We start from the raw sequence: 24,158 nt of genomic DNA, 5'->3' as shown, positions 1-24,158 counted from the left end.
TCCCTTCTAAAATGAGTACCTCAAGGTTCAATTTGCCTTGGGTAAACCGCAACATTAAGAAAGACATTCGCAAGAAAAAGCGTTATTATAAACAAGCCAGGAAGAGTGGGACTTCCAAAAGTTGGGAGAAATTCAGAACTCAGCGTAGAAACACTGATAGGAAGATTCGCAGGGTCTATAGAAATTATGTGAGAGATACGGTTGGGGGTAGCCTGAAAGAAAACAATACAAAGCCTTTCTGGAATTTTCTGAAAACCAAGAAACAGGAAATGTTTGGTGTTTCCAACCTGAAGACAGCTGATGGAAAGTTTGCTTCATCGACAACAGAAAAGGCAAATGCTCTAAATGACCAATTTTGCTCGGTGTTTACAAAGGAGGACCACAGAAATGTCCCTAGTCATAAGAATCATGATGTAACAGACATATCCGGCATTACCATAACCATTCCTGGTGTCGAAAAGCTGCTGAAAGAGATCAAGCCAAATAAAGCTGCGGGCCCAGATGAAATACCCGGCAGAGTTCTACGCGAATGTGCATCGAGCGTGGCTCCTGTTTTAAACAAGATCTTTAATAAGTCTCTTTCTTCCGGTGAGCTCCCAAGAGATTGGCTGAATGCAAATGTGGCGCCACTTTTCAAGAAGGGAGATCGTTCAGACCCGGCGAACTATCGTCCTGTATCCCTTACATCTATCTCGTGTAAACTACTGGAGCACATTATCCACCATCACAATCATAATGAATCATTTAGATTATCATAACATTCTGTATGACAAGCAGCATGGCTTCAGAAAAGGACTCTCTTGTGAAACCCAACTTGCAGGTTTAATTGATGATCTTGCAAAATTGTGGACTCTAAAGGCCAAGCTGACTTAATTATAATGAACTTCAGTAAGGCCTTTGACACCGTGCCGCATAAACGCCTGCTTCTTAAACTTCACAATGTTGGGATACGAAATAATATCCTCACCTGGATTGAGAGCTTTCTAACTAAAAGACATCAAAAAGTTGTTCTGGAGGGGGCATCGTCATCAGAAGCCACAGTGACATCTGGTGTGCCGCAAGGGACGGTTCTAGGGCCATTGCTGTTTTTCATATACATTAACGATTTGCCAAATAACATCAAGTCCAGAGTTAGGCTGTTTGCTGATGACTGTATAGTATATAGAGAGATTAAGTCATCAAACGACCAGCTTCAGCTTCAGGCAGACATAAAAGAAGTCTCTGATTGGGAGAAAACATGGCAGATGAGCTTTAATAAAAACAAATGTTTTTCGATGGGAGTTACGCATAAAAGGAAACCTGAAATCCAAACGTACAACATGGACGACACTCCATTGGTGGACGTCAAAAGTTATCCTTATCTTGGTGTAGAGATATCTAAAGACTTGAACTGGGGTTCTCATATAAACAAGATCAGTAACAAAGCAAATAGAATACTGGGATTGCTACGGAGAAATATATTCAGCTGCCCTGCAGATGTTAAATCAATTGCCTATCAGGCACTTGTTCGACCCAGGTTGGAGTACTGTAATACTATCTGGGACCCACACCACAAAACTCACAAAAATAATGTCGAGAACATTCAAAGAAAAGCAGCGCGTTTCGTCTCAAGAGACTACAGCAGAGAAACAAGTGCATCTGCTTTGGTTCAAGACCTAGGATGGGACACTCTGGAAGTTCGTCGCACTAAAGCCAGGCTAGCCCTGATTTACAAGGAGTCACGGGGACTGTTACCCAGTAACATAGAACAATTTATTCATAAAAACACTTACCACTCTCGCCGTATGCATGGACAATATTCATATAAGACACCCAGTTTCAACAAGGATTATTTAAAATATTCACTCTATCCAAGAACTTTACCTGAATGGAATCTTTTGCCTGAGGAAATAAAGTTGGCACCGAGCGTGGACAGTTTTAAAACTGCTTTAGATACTTTGGACATAAATAATTTAGTCATCCGCGCACACTTCAGGATTTAATTTGCTGCTACCCACATGACCAGACCTGTACCGAGATAACCCTACAGGGTGATGAGTACAGTACTTAAGCAGAAGCAGAAGCAGAAACTGATGTTCATCAGAAACTTTTGTTTATATTCTTCCTGGTCAATCTGCCTCGCCTTCAGTTTTCCGTTCCGCTAAATTGGAGTTAGCCGAGCCGGAAACGCCATCAACGGCGAAAAGGTGCCAATTATAAGAATCGTCTATAGGCATCGTATATGAAATTTTCTGAGGATTTCAAAAATGACGCATGACATTCACCGTCTGTTATAGCTCTTGAATTATTGGACAAAACATAGAGAGCTTAGCATTTTTTGACATAACTCAAGAACCGTAAAACCTGTCGAATGGTTAATATCAATTTCTATATTCTAAGAAAATGTCCTTTGAGATACATATCTCACACTAAAAGAGTTTGGTTTCTGAGAAAAATTATACAAATCAGTGAGCTTCGGTCACGTATAGGCTCAAAAACCCATTGAATGGTGCATTGTACACGTGCAATGCATATGGCTTGAAATCAACAACAAAATCCATATGTTTTCCTACAACCAATTTTACATCCGAGATCATATCTTCAAAACTATTTTATCAGTTTTTATCAAATAAACAACTGTTGTTTTTGCAAATGATAGATATAAGATATGGCTTTCACACTGACTGATTATTGAAAAATTATTTTAAAATCACATCCCCACATTCGTTGCATAGGGCCCGCTCTTCATCCGGGCGTTTTATAGGACACCCTGTAGAAGATGATTATATATAATTTCAGTACTTGATTTATCTAGCTATTGGAAGAATCACTTTGAGTATAGCCTTATCCTGGCTGCACAGCTAATTATTACGTTTGGATACAATGGCTATTTCTTGAGTCGGGTACAGCTTGTAAAGACTAAAAGAAAATGGGCAATGATTTGATTAGCATTATCAAAATGATTTGCAGTGATACGTGGAAATTTTTATGATAATAATAGGCGCAGTTTGTTTAACACAATATATATTTGAGCCATTTATTATTGTACATAATCTTCAACTGTGTTTATTTCATTGCAAATAATGCTCTATACATGTGTATTCAAAGCAGAAGACAAGTCAGAGTTGGTTTTTATGTTTGGATGGCTGGTCTGGAAGATTGTCTGCCTATTTATTCCTTTAAGGGCTCGGATAGCAACGTTTCCACAGTATTTTTTGTGGGACCTGTGAGCACATCAGACACATCAAATTACATTCTGAATACGAGGAATGTCCTTCTGATATCAGATATTTTTGATTTTTTTTTTATATTCGCGAAATAATACAAAAATTTTATGGCAAATTATTAAATATTGATATTAATGTTTAACAGTCCTCGAAGTCCCTCAATCTACTGATAATGTATTTAAAGTGTATATAATTTATATATAGCTGACAGGAAAAGCCGTCCATAATTGAAAATTTTGACCTTTCGTACTGAAGATATTAAAAACTTCGGTCGAAGTTTTGCCACAAGTTTAAAAAATAACGGTTAGTTCATGAAAAGAAGAAGTGAAATTTAGCAAAACGCGACGAGGTTTATTTGCCCATAAGAGAGCTCTATTGTTCCGCTATTGTATCCGCTATTGTATCCACTATTGTATTCTATTCATAAAAGCTACTGCAAGAATCGCGGCAATCCCTGATCTTGCAGGTGTCTACCGCCGGCGTTTCGCATTTATTAACATTCAAAATGATCCCATACTCTTACATTTATAGTCTTATTAGTGCTTTTTATATAATATTCAGAAATTGCAATTCTGAAAACTACTAAATTTTCAAGTGAAAATATATATTCCATCGAAAATATATCATACTTAATTGTATAGATAGAAATCTATTATACCCAACCCAGAAGTGCCCATTGCACCCAAATATCCCCGCAAATATCTCATACACGATTTTATTCATTCATTTTGGGCTTTAAACACTCAGAAGTTATCCAAAATGGCAACATCATCAGCATGATCAAACCCTCTATGACTTGTTCACAAGTTGATGCTTTACAAATTACCCTCACTTGACCAAACACGCATAATACATGATTGAAACACCCAGCAGAGTTTTACATAAGATTATAAGAGGACTTGTCCAGGAAATTCAACTTTTTGGTGGCAACGGCCAAAAATAGATTTTCCTTATAAGTTGAGTGGTAAGAGGTCTTTGTCTCATATAAACACTGGTGGTTTTATTTTGACAATTTATATCTTGTTGCCATGGGAACGGACATTTTCCCATTATTAGCCAAATTAACCAATTGTCACACTTTCAAGCAGTAAAGTACCCTTTTATTAGAGTAACTGTACCTCACACATAAAATTTCTCAATATTTTCTTATAATTTTTCCGATATAGATGGAAGGCTTAGTAGCAAACACATTCCATAACAAATTAGAATGGGCTCAGAATTGGGCTATACCATTTATTTTAAATAGGGGTGTTTTTGATAATTTTGAATATTCCCATTTAGGCCTAACTTCTGGGCTTCATAACCCGTATGGTAACGCTTCATTTGATTTGTCATTTTAGTGTTGACTTGATGGAAAATTGTTACATTGAAAATGGAACAAATTAGTTTGGGGAAAATCATGTGGTAAAAGATGTGTTGCCAGAAAATGTTGCATACTTTCAATTTTGTAAATGGATTTAGGTGCATAATAAAGCTGGTTCTCGCATAGAATACTTGTATAAAATTGTACTATTATCGTGTACAATAGGTTAGTGTAGTTTGTATAATGTATTAATATAAAAAATAGCAGAGTTGCCATTCCGCATGTAAGTGTTGCCATTTTTGGCAAAAAATGTACTACATCGGTAAAGGTTAAACGCATGCTTGCAACACTGATGGTGTTCATGATGAACTAAATAATAATAAACCATACTTTGATATTGATTTGTCATGAATAGCTGCATACAACTAAAATTGACATTATTACAACAATATTTGGATTGTATTTACAATATCTACAGTTGAAAGTTCTATATTCAGTTTCTCATAGGTTTAACCCCCCTTGAAATATGTGTAAACATTTTTGGGCACCTTTTGAGATATTTTATAACAACCAGTCGATTGCAAATCGATGAAAGTTGAACACATGTTTCAATGTATGGGTAGCCTGAAATTCCACCTCGTTTTTCCAGGTACGAGGCACTAAACAGCGCCCTCACTGTTTTTGATGTGCTCTCAAGACTACAAACCTGTTTCTGCCTACTTTTTATTTCGCGGACCTATTTTCTCGATAATTATAAAAATGCGACTTTTTTGGCGACTCAAATTCATGCATAGGCTTTACACTTTATTTGAGATATAATTCGCTACTCTCTCTGATTTATAGTCTAAAGGGCAGCCCAAATACCTCAAAAAGTTTTTGTATTTTACCGGAACTCATTAGGGTTACATAAATGGCACATTGATTTAGTGATGTGCTCCCTTCAAGGATAGGCTACCGAATGTTCATAAAATCAAATGTTGTTATAATTTTTCTGAAATATAAAATGTTTTGAGTAAAACACTCAAGGTTTGAGTGCTCCGTGACATTTACATCAAGAGAAATGCCCTATTAAATTTAAATGGTGAACTCTGAAAATGTGCACATTTTCAACATTTTGACCATTTATTTAGATTTGCATTAAATACCAATTCTCTACCTTTAGTTTTTGACCGTTTATCATGTTAATCTACTAAAAACGGCTTTAGCCCTAGAACTACGAAAAACAACCCCCTCTCCTAACATTTTTTATCCGTCATAAAAAACGCACGTGCATGCGCCCAAACGACCTAAGCTAGTCGTAGATCCATCATTTGCGCACATTTTAGTGATAACCCAACATCTTACCCGGGTAGAACCGACCGTCAAAGATGACTATAGAGGGGGGGGTGAGGCACCCATTGGTTTGTACAGTAAAATCAATGATTTTCATTTCTATCTCTACTGACTTTTTACTTGTTGGTTACAGGTTAAAATAGTGTGTCTTTTCCTTTTATATTGAGGAGAAAATTCACTGAAAATTGCATTTTTGTAGAATTTTTAGCCCAAAATCAATTTTGCCTATACTTTTGTATCTGACAATCAGTCCCCTATAAAAATTAAGATTTGGGAGGTTTGAGGACTCGTGCCGATTTGTCACCTTCAGACCATATTGCTTCAAACCGTATTTTTCACACAATTTTTGACAATTTCTTTTCTGCGGGAATAAACTTAGCAAAACTTGCATCTAAAACGCATTTTATTACATTCGCCAAGTTATCTATTTAAATCGAAATAGGTGCAATTTAATCAAAAGCTGATTTCAATGTTGGCTGAATCTCTCATGAGCACGATTTTACGCCTAGGCCCTTCGAAGGAAAAACACTACTAAATAGGCCTATGTCAGCGGATAGCAGAAGAAAAGCTAGGACCTCATTTATAACCTCATGCTCCTTCTGAAGGTTTGTTTCTTCTACAGCAGTAACTGCAATATCACTGTTGCCTTTAGTCTAAAGGCAACAGTGATATCAAAAATCAGTGGCTTCAAAAAGGTCTAAAGTTTAGACCTTCTTGAAGCCACTGATTTGCGCATCACTCATGTACTAGTATTCTTCTGCACAGAAAGGTCTTTATCCATACGCATATGTCCTTGCATACATCCATTGGATCAAACGGTTTCGAACCGCTTTTTCCCCTATTTCAAATTTTGTTTTGAGAAAATTTACTTGCAGCTTGCTTGCTTGTGAACTTCTTTCAGTTTGTGCATTCTTCAACGCCCAACCCATATCCCCATATTTTTGTTGGGGTAACTCCGTTTTTAAATGAGCTTCCACGCGTTTTAATGACGCACACATTTTCACGCAATTTGCTTCAGGACGGAAGAATATATTTTCTCTGCTCTCTAACTCCCGCCAACATTCTATCAACTAAAGCACATATCCCAATTTGCAGAGTATAGAAAGCCAAATTCGTCATTTGGCAAAACGTGTATACTGATTAACTGTTTGCTCTCTTTGCAATGTTTAGAACATTATTTCTTTTGGTAAAATTAAATGATTCAATTAAAACAATAATAATAATAATAACAACAACAACAACAACAACAACAACAACAACAACAATAATAATAATAATAATAACAATAACAATAATAATAATAATAATAATAATAATAATAATATAAAACACTTAAATAGAAACACTGCTTTTGTGGAGAAATTTCTATTCATTAATATTTTATAATTTGTCAAATGCTACCAAAATACTTTGTTTTGCAAAATTGTTCTCTACTAGTAAGATTATACCTGAACTAATTTTTCTTGAACTAAAAATGAATGATTAAAACCAAAATAGGGCCTACTATAGAAACACTGTCTTTTCAGCATTTTGATATTTCTGTAATCTCATATTTATATTTGCAATACATTAGGCTTACGATCTCCAATAATTTTAATTTTCCCAATGCTAATATTACAAATATAGGCGAAATAGACAAATAAGAGATTGTAAAAATGGGGAAATTTCTAGAAACACTGTGAGCATACAGATGGTTTCCCCAAACCATTTTTTCTATAAATTCTTAAAGCATTCTTTAATCTTCCAGGAAACAAAAGTTTGTTGAATTGGAAGCGTTGGCATGATACTTACAACCGTTTCAACCATACAGGTTTTATGTACTTTTCAAAATAAAAAAAAACACCCCTCTTAGAAAAAGTGGTATCTCCCAAATCAAAAGGCCCTCAGTTCCCATTTAGGTCCTGCATGAAACACAGATAAGACCTTGACCTAAATTCTACCCTCACCAACTTTAATCATAGACCATTTAACTTTCTTCCAGAATGATATCGAATTGACAGAAAATTTTACACATAATTTTGCCAAAATCACTCAATTTAAGGGGAAAACAACAATTAGCCGTTTCCATGGCAACAAGAAGCTGGTGTCACTATAAATATTATTTTTGATACATCACCCTAAAGTATCATTGATTGACACAATATGAAGAAAATTGGTGATTTTGCGTTTTGCCACAAATTTGAAAAATAAGTCTATTTTCCTGGACAAGGCCTCATAAGACGGCGCGTGGCTTGTCTTAACAGCTCTTAACGATTCAAAAGAGGCCACCGTCTAACCCACTGACACTAGCTAATTAGCATGGTAGAAATCTATAGTGCGGACACTCTTCAGTCGCAAACCAACAAAATTCGTGCTATTTTGGCGTTCTTGCAAAAGAAATCTCGTGAATCGAGTGCCCTCTCAACAATATCCCTAGATGTTTGCCAATAATGACACACTCTAGAAACGCCAACATAAATCACCCAACAGCTTCATTTTAAGAATTATTTCAGTATCCAAATCAATAGGAACAGAAAGAGTATGGTCTACACATTCCAGGAAAATGTTTCATTTGTTTGTTCCAGCATTCTATATTTCCCTAAAATTATCACTTTTTTGTCACCAAAATACTATGAAAGTGATTCAACAAGCTACGCAGAAATAATGTGCGATAAATCATACAGATTTTACCAAATTTTACATAACTTTAGTAAATATTGGAATATCTTGAAGATTTTTAGCCATTCTGAAGGGCAACATGAGTATATATTAAGAAATCAAACATCGCGCCCTCCTCGCAACCTCCATTTAATCGAAGGTTGTCAAAGATGATCCGATAATATGATACCTCAAAAAAAGAATCAATATCTACCAAAAAACGTTTCAAAACGTAAAAAGGGGCCAAAGTTTAAAAATCTTTCCTGTGTGGCTTTTCACCCTTTTTTAAACTTGGTCCCATTCAGTATAGTAGTAATTTCTACAATAGGTTTAAGACTGTTCAAAAGCATAGGCTATGTATTATCAAAATCATTTGAAGGTTTATGTTTCATTATATTGCGTGATGTTCATAGAGAGTAGTAGAGTATTATACTTAGCAAATTGACTGTCTGTCAACTTGCATATAGGCCCTACATCTATGATGAGGCGCAGAATCGCACAAGACGATGAAAAATTTAACAAAGTGAGTATTTGCTACTTTTGCTTAAATCAAAATAACGTCTTTACGGAAAAACTTCAATCACGCACGAACATTAATTCATTTACTCTACAAAATGAACAATGACAACTAAGAAAACAAACAAGTAGCCTAAAGATGACTTCATATGGGTCTTTAGAAACTTTCATAAATGGGACCAAGTTTAAAAAAGGGTGAAAAGCCACACAGGAAAGATTTTTTAAACTTTGGCCCCTTTTTACGTTTTGAAACGTTTTTTGGTAGATACATCTTCCCCCCAAAGACCTAAAATTTTTAGGTCTTTTTGGAAAGGTGAAATTTGTCAAAAGGTGGTTGGCTTTTCTTCCCATCTTCATACACAATAAGTACATATCATTAGATTTAAAAGTTTATTTCGAGGAAAATGTCAAAAATATAAATTTTTAATAATTTGCCATCAAATTTGTATTAATTTTTATATATCGCGAATTTCAAAACATTATTTGATATCAGAAGGACATTCCTCGTATTCAGAATGCAATGTCTGATGTTCTCTCATCATGCTCATGTCCCACAAAATAATACTGTGCAAACGTTGCTATCCGATCCCTTAACTACGTGTATATGTCGAAAGTCATCAATTTGCTTCAGGGTAACAGGAACGCTTAAATAGAGGAGGGAGAAGATCGGCATTTAGCATAAAAAATGCTCTTAAATTAATGGGTGTTTTAATAAGATAATTCAACCTATGCATTTTTGCCGTATAACGAAATTATTAAATATATAACCAAACCTCTTTCACATTTTTTCCCTTTTATTCATCATCACTTATTACATTAACACATTGGTTTTTAACCCCACGTGGGTAAAAACGACAAGTTTCAACTTTTTATTTGAAATTCACAAATTTCAGAATTGTAAATTTTCATGATCATATTTGAAATCAGTGTTAAAAATGCATTAAAATGAGTACAAACAAGGCTAGTATTGGTTCAGTGGTTCTTGAGATAGCTCTAGATATTTTGAGAAAATATGGACTTTTTATGTTAAAGCTTATGGCTAGCACGTACAACATTAAGTGTTAAAGTGTGTTTAAAGTTGACAATGGAATTATTTCTTTTTAATTCAGGTTAATGGTGAAACCGCTGTTGGGCTTATTGATACTGGCTGCCTACATACCCTGTTTCCAAAGGAAGCGGCTGGTGCATATAAGTAAGACATTTTCAATCATTCATCATCACTTCCAGCTTTACTAAAAAGCATGAACATGTTCAATAGGATGCCCTACATTTCAAAAAACCATTAAATCCGCTAACGAAAACACAGCCCGTTGGTGTGCAGAAAGCACGCTTTGAACGTTGACTTTATTGATTAGTTTTGGGTGGACGAAGACTCAACTGATGGGTTGATGTTTGCGTTACATGGCATGACTTAAGGGGGTACTACACCCCTCGATAAATTTGTGTCTATTTTTGCATTTTTCTCAAAAACTAATAACACATTGGTAACAAAAAGTTATGTATATTATAGGGGCAAGGAATCCAATTACTACATTGAAATTTCATTGGCCCAAGACAAGCGGTTCGATATTTATGATAAGAAATAAGGTACCGCTAGAATGTACCTCATTTCCTATCTTATATACTGAACCGTTTGTCTTGAATCACTGTACTTTCAGTGTAGTGATTGGATTTCTTGCCCCTATAATATACATAACTTTTGTTACCAGTGTAATAATATTTTGTGAGAAAAATGCAAAAATATTCACAAATTTACCACAGGGGTGTATAGTACCCCCTTAAATATATAAATTTTGTTTTTCCACTTCCCGGATGCTCTTCGTGCACACGTTACCATTATATATTCGTTTGTCATGTTTGTACTAAGCGTATGCGCTTTGTAGCCACAGGAAAATGCGCATTATAACTAAAGTAAGTTAATTAAGTTAAGTTATACAAGAACAAGGGTGAAAATAAGCAGGCTACGGGAATTTTTTTAGGCTCATGAGTTGCTTACACTCTAAAATTATTGGACGCCATAACACCTTTTAAACACCTTTTTGTAACAGTTCTTTAACACCATAATATGTTCCACTATTGAACACTGGTGTTCCAAATATGAACGGTAATGTTCAATGTGGTGTTCCAAATATGAACGGCAGTGTTCAAGGTGGTGTTCTAGGCTTGAACATTCAGTGTTCAATAGTGGAACAAACCTAGAACACCACATTGAACACTACCATTCATATTTGGAACACCACCTTGAACTCTGCCGTTCATATTTGGAACATCAGTGTTCATAACTTGTTCACAACAATAAAGCAAGTAAGTTTTCAAAGTATATAATTTGTAAAATGAACTTTTGCAAAACATCAAAGTGTTACTTATCAATAATATATTGATTTTGATAATTAAAATCTATATTTGGCTGCTTCGACCAAAAATAGATCGTGTAGCCTTTAGGAGATCTGGTAGATATACTAAACATTGCAACATTTAACACTTCATGATTTCTAGGGATGCCTTCATTCCGTCTCAAAATGATAATAGACACTAGTTTAGGGACGCATCATTAGATTCTCAGGGGGGCATGGGAGTTTGGGTAAGGCAGATTTTTTTTTTCAATTTTAATGTATACCTTTATACAGAGTTTACTCATCAGTGAGGCAAATTTTTTTTTGTCTCAATAGTGGGCGAAGTTTTTTTTCAAAAACCTACCATGCCCCCCCCCCCCCTGGAAATCAAATGGTGCGCCCCTTACATTTCTCTACTCCTGTTACATTTACTTCATGGATAATGAAAAACACGGATCGTGTTAAGGCCAATCTAGTAATAAACACAAGATGTTTTAAATGCCAGTGCACACAAGGCACGTTTGATGCTCGTCTTTGACATCTCAATTAGGACACTAATTAGGATAGTGTAGCATTATAATATACCTAATATTCACTATAGGATCCACAACATTATGCTCATCTATCAAGGCACATTTCTTTAACCCCAATACAGTTGTACATTCATTGAATGACCTTGGAAAATTTGGGTACACAAACTCATACTCCGCAACTTGAGGTCAAAATTTTGCTCTATGATTGTTTAATTGAGGTTATTGAACTATGGCATTTGGATGAGGCCATTGTGGTCCATAGTGATTGTCCATCATATTGCCAATAGCGCCATTATCACATTGGGCTATTCCAGTTGAAATCCATACATCCCCTGGAAGATATGGCCGAAATAGCATGAGCAGTATTTTTAAGACTGCTCCCTAAATAAACAAGCATATTGTTACAAAATATTATATTATATATAAGTTTTTATAATAATCCGTTCTGGAGTTATAAGCCAAAAACGAAATAAAGATGCAATATTTATAGGATTTCCCTCAGACAATCAAAGAAATTAATGTTGGCACATTCTGGTATAACTGTAAATCGCTGCCCCTCTCCCCCAATTCAATGTTGATTAAAGCAATTTTGACATTGGGCTCTCCAATCCCCAACATTGGTTGAGGGGGATTGGGGAGGAAGGGAAAGGTTTGTACTTCTCATCAAACATAGATATATACTTATTTCACTGAACTCTCAAAGCAGCAATGAAGAGTTCCAACATAATTTGTCAAAGTGTGCCAACTATTTATTTCTTTGATTGTCTGAGAATTTGTTTAAAAAATCATCAACATTTCTATTTTGCTTCACAGTATTAGAACGGAAACTACTATTTCTATCAAACTTACACCACACTTTATTTACATCATGCCTAAAACACTCCATCAGTTTGAGCCCAAAGGGTATTTATAATCAGGGACCAGTCAATGATTATTGTAGGAGTACCGATATTTTGGCGTGTATACTGGTGTATGGATTTCAACTAGGGTATTACCATTCTTAGGGACCCCAAAAATTGCCATGTGCATGTTCCTCTTAACCCAACAACACCATGTTTTGGACCAGAATTTACCTTCATTTTTGGTTAAAATTGTCGGAAATTAAAAATTTATTTCGCCCGCAAATGTCCTAGTAAGGTCGGACAGTATATCTCCCTCTATAATTTGCAATGCTTCTGTCACCACTATAGGCCCCAAATTTGTAAACCAAACTTGACTTCTTAGGTGCACATGCCTTCCTCACGGTGAGTTTGGGGCCTCCAAATATTGGCCTGGCCCAGGTAAATTCGGTCCTGCCTTTTAGCATCTCCTTAATCAGCGCTTATTTCATTTTCTCTTTTGCTTGGGGCCCTGAACCCTTGGGGCCCGTGGACTTCTTCCACCCTGTCCTCCCGCTTGCTACGCCCCTGATAGTAGGGCTAACCACCATTATCTGTGGGCTAGCCCGTAGGCTCCGATTCATCCGTATTATAGGCTTTTTGAAGGCTTAGAGCTATGTTCCCCGAGCTGAGCTCTGTTCATTTTAATAGAGTCACGTTAGCAGTGACGAGATGAAGTACCTATTCGAGTACCTATAGCCTATCACAGTGTGAATTTATGGGAAACCGTGTTTTTGCAGGGAATCAGACCCCTCACAAGAAAGCTGATATTTTCCCCTACCCTCGCATCTCCCCTGGGTACTTTACTCAAATGACTATACGGATATGTTGAAATGTTCCCCAAGAAAGACCACCCTTGGGATTTCGCAGATCCGAAAGACCACCTAAACAGTGACCAAATAGAACTCCGCGAAAGGCCCATAATTTGTAAAGTTACAGCTCTTAAAGACCCCTAAATTGCTCATTCCTTACATTTCTGGCGTTTTTTAAGCGTTTTTTAACCAAAAAGCCAAGAAAGACCCATGATTTTGACTGTTCGCAGGTCCAAAAGACCCCCTTTCAGCTGTTCGCAGCTCCAAAAGACACCCTTCTGTATACCGGTGCGACGTCAGCTCCCAAAGACCCACTACCTCAATTTTTTAGGGAACATACCCACCAAAAATATTTATCAGCCTTTACATTTATGTGATAAGTCAACGTCTTTTTGATACTCATTATCGACCCGAATATCGTGATAACGTCGCCTAAGCAAATTTACAAGTATAGCAAATATTGCAAATTTCTGTCGAGATATATTTACTTTCGTCATGTTCGCTTCAAATATTAATGATCAGAAAATGGGACTGCTATGATATTACCGGTTTTGATATGCCTAGTTTTGAATATCGATTTCTGTTGCATGTATAGTCTACTTGCGTGGTATTTTGTGTCTATACATATGTGACCGTTCACGGCGAATGAGCCGTAAATTCCTCCCCGGTCAATTTTGTTTTATTTCGTGTTTAAAAATAAACATCATAAACTTAAAAATGGTATATCATTTGACTTCAAACGATATCCAGAAGCGGGGTTATGGTTTGTTAAACTTTGCTCCTTCAACAAAATTATAGCTTTTTACGTTTTTACATGTGTCTCTTTTTCCACATTGCTGGCAATAAATATCAAACAGTCATAATTGGCGGTCATTTCAAATCATCCCCAAGTCAACGAGGTTCTCTCATTGTTAATTGTTGGTTATGCATACCTGTACAAAATACAATGCCTGGTAACCCACAACTTGAACAGGATTTAGCAAAAGCAAACAAAGACCGGAGCTATTAAAAGTTCTATAGCCAGCTTATTATCCACTTCAATAATAGGATTATTGATTAGTTTTTGACTATCAAAATGAGACGGATGTCGGGCCAGCTTAAGTTACCGATGAATACGACCTTCGTACACATTTTACACCGTAACTCAGATTACAATTTAGGGAATTTACGGCTCATTTGTGCTGCCGGGTCACATATTAAGTTACGGATATCGGATGTGTAAAAGTAGTAAGTACATTCCTAAAAGTACTTTATGGCGTATACCATGCTCACTGACCGTACAAAGGTCAGTCACCAGGCTATTGTCAATAGCCTTAGTCGGATGTCCCTCGGCCCATTATGCGTCTCAAAACTATTAAACGGGTCGGAACAAAATGGCCATGCGTGGCTGTGGATTCAACCTACCATGGCGATTTCTGCCATGAAGATATCAGGGCGATGACACTGTACAACAGGTCAAAGGTAAATTTCCAGTTTGTATAGGGTCTTTACATATTCTGGCATCAGTACAGAATATCACTGATCGCGCCTTTGTATAAAATCTCTAATTATCTACACTGTTAAAATAAAATTAAACAAGTTGTTTAAAATTTTAAACAACCACAAGTTACCAGGTGAATCGCTCAATAGTTGTTTAAAATTAAACAACTCAAAATTGTTTAATTATTAAACAGTTTGTTGTTTAAAATGTTGACCAAGATTTAAACAACTGTTGTTTAGTGGTATAATTAAACAACTTAGTTGTGTAAGCCTAGATTAAACAACAGTGTTTAAATTGTAAACGGTTGTTTAAAGAAGGTTGTTTAAAAATATGTTTTTATTCACTGAATGTTGTTTACGTTTTATCAAACATTTTACTTGTATGTGTACACGTTTTACATTGAAATCGTTCGCTATTCTATGTATACATGCTGCTGCTAAAACTGAATGTGATTTTGTGATCTGTGTGGTAAAAAACTGAGCATAATATTGCTGATGTTAACTATAAGCTTACCTGTACAAGCATACTGTATCTTACAACACAGTAAGCTTACAGGCATAGTATCAATTTTTTAACCACATGTGGATCACAAAATTGCTTCCAGTTTGTGCACAGCAAACATTTACATAAATAGAGAGCGATACAGGCCTAAAACTTGTACACTTGCTGTATAAAGTTCAATAAAATTCCTTCGCTTCTCTCCACACATGCATGCTTGTCAAAACGGCCATCTTGGATTATGCAAATAATATTAAACAACTCGATGTTTAAAATGCCGATTTGGCGGTAAATTAGCATTTTTAAACAACTCTGTTTAAATTGATTATTTTGCCTTTTCATTTGTTGTTGTTTAAAACAATCAAGCTCCAATTTTTTGATTTTGAACAACTCTGTTTACTTTTCTGAACAACATTCTTTTAAACAGCAAAATTTTAAACAGTGTTCTAACGGTGTACTAATTGGGTCTTCGTCTGATTTCAGTCTATGCCCAGATGTCACTAGAGAAAATGGTCTGCGTGGAACTTGTCCGTGTACAGACACAGCTGGGGAGGTGGTGAATACAGTTTTCCGTCTTGGTTCAATTCAACAAGAATGCCCACTTCATATTTCGTCGTCAGGTATGGGAAGCAATTTTGTTCGAAAAATTTATAACATTGTCTTTTTTTTTGTCTTTTTCGTTTGTTGTTGTTTTTGTTGTTGTTTTGTTTAATTGGCCAAATTAACTCAAGCATGTATACACTCATAGAAATTGTTCGTTGGCATTACTCAGTAAGTTGATGTAAGTCGTTGCGTCAACTTTCCGAGTAGGCCTAATGCCAACGCGTACAATTTTGAGTAACGCTGACTCGATATCATTATGTTGGTCGAACTCATTTACACTTACTTTATTGAGTTGTTACAACTCAGAAAATGAAACTAGGTTAGCATAATTTTCGAGAGGTGTGCTATAGTATACAAAATTTTGCACTGATTACAAAAATAAATATTTGAATACTGCTAATTGTGCAGAAAATGATCCAATTACGTGAACTAAGTAACAAAGTACCAAATTGGAATAACTCATAACAATAAGTACCAGTAACTTAATACGAACGAGTTACATCAACTTACATGTTGAGTTACAATAACTCAACTAATTGGTTCCCTGAACTTGAATTCAGAAGTTGGCATTACTTAAAAAGTTGACGTAACGACTTACATCAACGTTTTAAGTAATGCCAACAAAGTTGATTAGTTGACGGAACTTTTGAGCTTTTTCAGCATTTTTAAGTTCGGATAACTAAAATGAATTTTGTTTTGGCAACTTTTACACTATTTTTGAGTTGTCCAAACTTACTCCTTTTGAATTGCGCCAACAAGGCGAACAAGTCATTTCTATGAGTGTAGTTTTCACCTCGATACACCTGAGCACACAAGAGCTTCCAAACAAGCAGTGATTATTGTCTCCACACAGGCTTTGATTACACTACACGGTTGAGTGCAAAGCATCGTAAGAGCTGTGGAGTTTCTAGCTGGAAAATGGCCTCTATGGTTGGTTTTTGTCGAAACCTCAAGTGTTCCCTTCATCCAATGAGAATTTTTTTTATATAAAACGAAAGCTAACACTTTCCCCTAAAAACACTTTTCGTCATTAAGTCAACAGATAACGCTATTCAATGTTTCAGCAAGACGAATGTGGTAAATCTGATGAAAACTACCTATACCCAAGCACATTTTTGGCCAAAATGTAGGTTTTAAAAGTCAAAACCTCAAGTGTTCCTTACAATATTTTTTCAAATTTTATGTCATTTAATGAAAAAGCACACTTATATTGTCCATATACGTACTAGCGTCATTAGAATGAGCAATGGTCAATTCTCTTTGTAAATCTATTAAATGAACTATGACTTTGCTAAATATTTCAACGGGTTCCTTAAATATAAATTTAAATGATATTCATGAAGCTAAGCACGTGATATTCTTTTTGTTTTGTTCCAGATGATTCAATGGCTGTTCTTAGAATTGGAATGGATATTTTACGGAAATGGAGGGTAATTAATTCTTCTTTCTTGCTTGCCTGCTTGCTTCTGAACTTTTTATTATTATACTGTAAAATAACAAGAATTACTGGATAGTGATGTTGTGACCATTGTGACGATGATAATGATGCATGATGATGATGATGATGATGATATGATGATGATTATGATATGATGATGATAATGATGATAATTATGATGATGAGGAGGAGAAGGAGGAGGAGGTTGATGATGATGATGATGATGATGATGATGATGATGATGATGATGATGATGATGATGATGATGATAATGATGATGATGATGATGATGATGATGATGATGATGATGATGATGATGATGATGATGATGATAATGATGATGATGATGATGCCATGATGATGATATCAATAATAATATTTCTCATCCTTCCTTTATGATTCTGCAGTGTGTTTTGGATCTTAATGGTTGTATTCTGTACGTTGGTGGCGCTACCGGTGAAGCCGTTCCTTTGCTCTCACATGAGAATCTCTTCGGTGACACCAGACTCGTGAGGTCGCAGTCTTCAACATTGTGATGGGGCTAGCATTTTGACCTTTTCTTACCATGCTTACAGAGGACCAGTAATTGTATATATACTCATCAAGAGAACGAATAATATTATTTTCTTTATAGCCTGGCACATCCGACTCCGACGTTTGCCAATGTCGCAAATGGTGGTGCGCTGAAGTTCCGAAGTGGAATGGAATTATATTATATAAGCTACTGGCCCGATGGGCCACTTGGGCAAACAGTTTACTGGCTCGACAGGGAATCTTACTGCCGGGCAAGCGCCTATTTCGAGCCCTGTGGACTGCGGTGGCCAGCGGTGATGACTATTAAGTGTATATTTTAAAACGCACCTTAACTCGATGGCCGGAAACGAGACCCCTATTTTGTACGTAAAGTCTTTCGAAAGCTATTTGGTGGCCGGGTACAAGGCGTTGGTCCGACACGCCACTAGTCCGACACACCGCTAGTCCGAAACACTGCTAGTCCGAATCTGAAATGCACCGCACCAGTCCGACACGCAGCTTGTCTGAATCTAGAATACACTCTGACAGTCCGACACGCCGCTATTCCGAATCTGAATGAGCTAGCCCAAATTTGAAAAATGCTCTTTCAGTCCGACACTGCGCTAGTCCGCGAAAACACTGCGCTGGTCCGACACTCGGCTATCATTTGACAAGTGGAAACTATTCGGATGGAGATATAATTTCTCTTTTTATAATGAATCGTATATTCTCATCAAAATGACTATATTATATAGAAACTCATCAAATTTGATACAATTACCTTGTCACTTGAAAAATGAATAGGTTCTTGTCAAAAATGAATAGGTTCTGATAAAAATGAAAAAAAAAAGATATTTGAATAGCTTGTCTTGTCAGAGGGGGCTTGAAATGAGTACTCTTGTCAAATAATGAATTAGAGATCTTGTCAATTTGAATATAGGTCAAGTACTTGTTAAAATAAACGGAAACTATTCATTTTGATAAGAGTGTCGGTTCAAAAGGATAATTATATCTCATCAAAATGAACAGTATATCTCATCAAAATGAATAGTATAGGCCTATAGGGATTCTAGTCAAAAACTTAATAGTAGGCATATAGGCCTACGAAATTAGGGAGTAAATTAGACAAACACCTAGGGATGAAATCAAAACTCGACCGTCGGTTCACCGGCAGTTACTGGTGGTTGAACCGCGTTCCATTGTTTAGAGCAATGGAAACCGGTTCTAACCGGACGGAACCGTCGGCCGACCGCCGGTCGACTTTCGATTCCATCCCCTAGTCATCATTGTATATTGATAAATTGGTTGCATTAATAATTTGGATGTTGACGGTGCAACTTTTTTGCAAACTTTTTGGAAAATGTGATTATTTTGGGAAATATATAAATTATTTTGAATAGGGGCAACTTTGGATGGTACATGTTTCATCTTTTTCTCAACTTTTTGAATTTTGCGTGAAGTTATGCAACTTGGCAAATGTTTTGTAATTTTTATATAGGGAGTTAGTTTTTGTGAAGTCTGTTTAAAAATAGTTTGGAAGAAGAGAGAGCTCACTTTTGTTTTTGTTTTTTTCCTTATCTTCTTTATTTTTCGTTCCCTCCCCTCCTCTCTCTCACTTCCTTTTTCTTTCTTTCTTTCTTTCTTTCTTTCTTTCTTTCTTTCTTTCTTTCTTTCTTTCTTTCTTTCTTTCTTTCTTTCTTTCTTTCTTTCTTTCTTTCTTTCTTTCTTTCTTTCTTTCTTTCTTTCTTTCTTTCTTTCTTTCTTTCTTTCTTTCTTTCTTACTTACTTAACTTTAGAAGTGACGGGTATGTGCCTATATATCGGCGTATCGAGGTAGGGATCTATATCGGTACAAAATGTTCGTCAAAAAAAAGGGGTCACTGGGTATACAAACAAAATGAAAAAGGGGTCTTGGGTATAATATTTTGTTAAGGGGGTCATTGGGTATAAAATTTCAGAAGGGCGTCAGCAGGTAGAAAATTTTGACAGAATGAAACAAAATTCTATTCCTTTTTCCAAAATAATGACACAAAAAGGGGGGTTATTGGTAGCCGCACCTATAAAAAAAGGGGTCATTGAGTAGCCGCACCTAAAAGGGGGGGTCGTTGCATCGGGTATGACTTAAAAAAAAAAAAAAGCGGGGTCATCGGGTATATTCGACTTCAGAAAAATGGGGTCTATTGACAGGCAGATACCGTCACTTCTAAAGTTGAGTCTCCCCTCCGGCTATAGGCCTATACCCATTGTTTGCAAATGATGATACTCATTTGATATATTTGCACATATTAATTAAAAGAGTATTTCGTGATCCTACATGTAACATCCTCTTTTTATGGCATTTTCAGTAGATATCAAAAGCTTAGGCCCCTTTTCCCAAAATTTCAGTTGATTCTGATTTTGCGTTTGCGAGTTATTCTGTGTAATACACTGCCCCACAGGCCACTGTGTTGAAATTTCGTTCTGGTATGTATACTAGTATTACTAGAACGAAATACAAATTATGATGATATTTTTGCTAAACGAATTAATCTGCGAGAAATGTTTTGTACATAATATAATCTACCAAAAAACGTTTCAAAACGTAAAAAGCAGCCAAAGTTTAAAAAATCTTTCCTGTGTGGCTTTTCACCCTTTTTTAAACTTGGTCCCATTTAGTAAATTAGTAATAACATGAAGAATGAGTCCTAATTTTTACATGCAACCATTATCAAAAACATTTCAAGGTTTATGTTTTATTATATTGCGTGATCATAAAGAGTAGTAGAGTATTATATATACTTAGCAAATTGACTGTGTGTCAACCTGCTACATATAGGCCCTACATCTGTACATAAGGCGCAGAATCGCACATGACGATGAAGAATTAAACAAAGTGAGTATTTGCTACAAAATACATTATAACGTCTATACGGAAAAAAACTTCAATTACGCACGAACATTAATTCATTTGCTCTACAAAATAAACACTGACAACTAAGAAAACCAACAAGTAGCCTATAGATGACTTCGTATGGGTCTTTAGAAACTTTCATAAATGGGACCAAGTTTAAAAAAGGGTGAAAAGCCACACAGGAAAGATTTTTTTTATTTTGGCCGCTTTTTACGTTTTGAAACGTTTTTTGGTAGATATTAATTCTTTTTTTGAGGTAAAAAAATATTGCGCGCTAAGTGGTTCTTTGTAGCCATGCGAGGTGAACTAGTTGGATATCCATATTTCGCGGTTAATGGTGCTTTGTAGCCCTGCGGGGCAAACTAGTTGGATATCCATATGATCGGGGTGAGTGGTTTTTTGAAGCTCCGAGGGGCAAACTAGTTGGATATCCATATTTCGCGGTTAGCGGTTCTTTGTAGCCCTGCGGGGCAAACTAGTTGGATATCCATATTTTGCGGTTAGTGGTTTTAACGACCCGTAACCACCCCAATCAGCTGCATACCGCGTCCAGCTATTTTATTTATCAAAATACTAGTTTTTTAATGCTATGGGGTTAACAGAATTATTTAAAAAAATTAATAGCTGAACCCAATAGTTCAGCCAAGGACTGGAAACGACATATTGATGACTTTATATAGAGTGTATTCAATAAACCCAAGGCGGAACGAGAGTTGCTAAGTAACCGCTATCCGAACCATAAACACACATGCATGATCAGACAACGAGTATTCAATTTCCTCATAGCATCCCACGTTGTTCACACGTCAGTCGAATTTGGCGGTGTTGGTTTGTTAGCCCTCCCAAGTTATAACATCGTTCACTTTGTGTTGAACATTGTATGTGAGCCTCGCTGTAATAACATAAAGACAGAGAGTTGATATTCTTGAGAGGGCACTCTATTCACGTGGTTTCTTTTCCAACGCTAAAAGATCACGATTTTTGGTGGTTTGCAAATGAAAAGTGTCCGCACTATCGATTGATTACGTAACTGTTATGAATAATTTATTAGGTTTTTCAATGCAATCGCCTCGACCCATTAATACATATTATCTGTATTATCAAAGTACTTGGAACAGCAATCCGGTGAGTTCACTGAACTACGCCCTAATACTGATGGAGTTTTAATGGCGTTAATCCTCTCCATACACAGATGAACAAATACAATAGATGAAGGTCAACATGAATGACCTCCTATGTGACATGTTATATGTGATGTACAAAAACCTGAATATCATAAAGATCAGTATTCGTTTGTGCATATGAACTGCACATTTACGTTGCTAAATATTACTTATCATATATAATGACAAATATTGGTATTATGACAATACGGTATATGCATTGTATATAAAACGACTAATAGATCCTACTATCATGGCGTCAGGTCAATGTTCATCATATCCCGTATGTTTCTTAAAATTCATTCATATTTGAGACAAATTGCTGTGCCCATTTTATAGGTGCACAGGTAGATCCGTGTTATTTTCATTTTCATTTCCTTTTAATGAAAGAATTAAGGTTTTCCACTGCACGGGGGCCACAAGGGTGATACTAATTTTAATGCTATATTTTCAAAACGAATACGTGTTCCCGATTGGCTCTATAGCGATTTCACAAAAAGGTATTTCTAGTACAATGCAGCGTCGGACTCTAGCTGAGAGCGTAGCCTAAGTCATTATAGACTCCAAAAAGGGCTCTCCATACACAAATGAACAAACACAAGGAGGGTAGTCTCCTCCGTGACCAGCTTGATTTCGATGGAGCGAAACCAAATTGGCTGCAGAGGAGACGGGTAATTTTGCCATGCAAATGAGGTGAGTGTCATAGCCCTGATAAAGATCAGTCTGATCAGTGTGATATCACAGAGCAGACCCTTGAGAGGGCACTTGGCTCATTTGCATGGCAGTTGGACTCTCCATTGTATTTGATCATTTGTGTATGGAGTGCAATGGCGACCCGTCATTGTATTTGTTCATGTGTGTATGGAGAGCCACTCTTGGAGCCCATGGGACTTAGGCTAGGTCCTCAGGTAGAGTCAGACGCTGTATGTACTAGAAACGCCCATTCTTGATTCTGCGTTCATTCAATGTTAGCATTAAATTTGTATTGCCCGGCGGCCCCGCGTAATGGAAAAACCTGAATTTGTTACATAAAAAAAGAAATGAAAATTAAAAAGGCAAGGTTCCACCTGAGTACATATTAAATGGGTGTAGAATTTTTTTTCAAATATATATATGAATTTAGACAAACATACGGGATATAATGAACCTTTGACATGACGCCATGATGACATGATTTTATTAGTCGTTTTATATATCACCTATACCGTGTATCATAATACCAGTATTTGTAATTTTATATTATATAGAACTAATATTTTGCATCATAAATGCGCAGTTCATATGCACAGACGATTACTAATCTTCACGACTTCAAAATAACATGTTACAAAGCAGGTAATAGGTGCTGGCCTTGTCCTATTGTACTTGTTCATTTGTGTATGGAGAGCTCACTGACCTGTTAATAGAGGTCAATGGAATAGCTTCTTTATGGGGCACCTCTCCATCGGTTTCAGGGCGCAGTTCATTGAACTCAGCGGGATTCTATTGCAAGTGCTTTTATATTATTACAAAACGGATCGTGGTTATTGCCTTGACAAACCTAATAAATAATTCATACCAGGGATGAATAAATCCAGGGGTGCGGACATTTCATTGGTCGCAAACCACCGGGATTCGATACAAGTTTGCGTTGTAAATGAATGCGTGAATAAGAGTGTCATCCCCTTCATACTGCAGTTACTGTCCGTTTTCCTATACACAATACACAGTGCTCTTTCCCATTGACGAGTGACCTCTACAAATAGCCCTACGTTATAAGTATGGGGATATGACTAGTTAACGTCGCTGTGTGAAAAATAACCGGCCAATATTAAAAGTACTCTTCTAAAGTTCTAGAAAATATAGTTTTTTAACATGTCCTAAATTTTTAGCTAATTTACATGTTTGGAAATATTCGTACTTTGGTGTTTTAGTTAATGTTATAGGTAATAGTACATTGCCTAGTTAACGTCGCTGTGTGAAAAATAACCGGCCAATATTAAAAGTACTCTTCTAAAATTCTAGACAATATAGTTTTGTAACA

The 24,158-nt window shown here is 36.3% G+C and overlaps 1 protein-coding gene across 1 annotated transcript in view; it reads left to right on the top strand.

The window, feature by feature from the left end:
- The window catches only part of LOC140155576 (nuclear receptor-interacting protein 3-like), a 67,440-nt gene extending 49,057 nt beyond the window's left edge, over positions 1–18,383 (top strand). The window contains exons 4-7 of the mRNA XM_072178479.1: positions 10,104–10,186; positions 16,012–16,148; positions 17,509–17,561; positions 17,977–18,383. Of these exons, the coding sequence (XP_072034580.1) occupies positions 10,104–10,186; positions 16,012–16,148; positions 17,509–17,561; positions 17,977–18,105 (402 nt within the window). The 3' untranslated portion in view covers positions 18,106–18,383. The remainder of the gene's footprint in view (positions 1–10,103; positions 10,187–16,011; positions 16,149–17,508; positions 17,562–17,976) is intronic.
- The last annotated feature ends 5,775 nt before the right edge of the window (positions 18,384–24,158 follow it).

This window comes from Amphiura filiformis, chromosome 6 (assembly GCF_039555335.1).
Source record: "Amphiura filiformis chromosome 6, Afil_fr2py, whole genome shotgun sequence".
Classification (NCBI taxonomy): Eukaryota; Metazoa; Echinodermata; class Ophiuroidea; order Amphilepidida; family Amphiuridae; genus Amphiura; species Amphiura filiformis.
The sequence above is the reverse complement of the archived record's forward strand: the minus strand, read 5'-3'. Positions and strand labels throughout refer to the sequence as shown.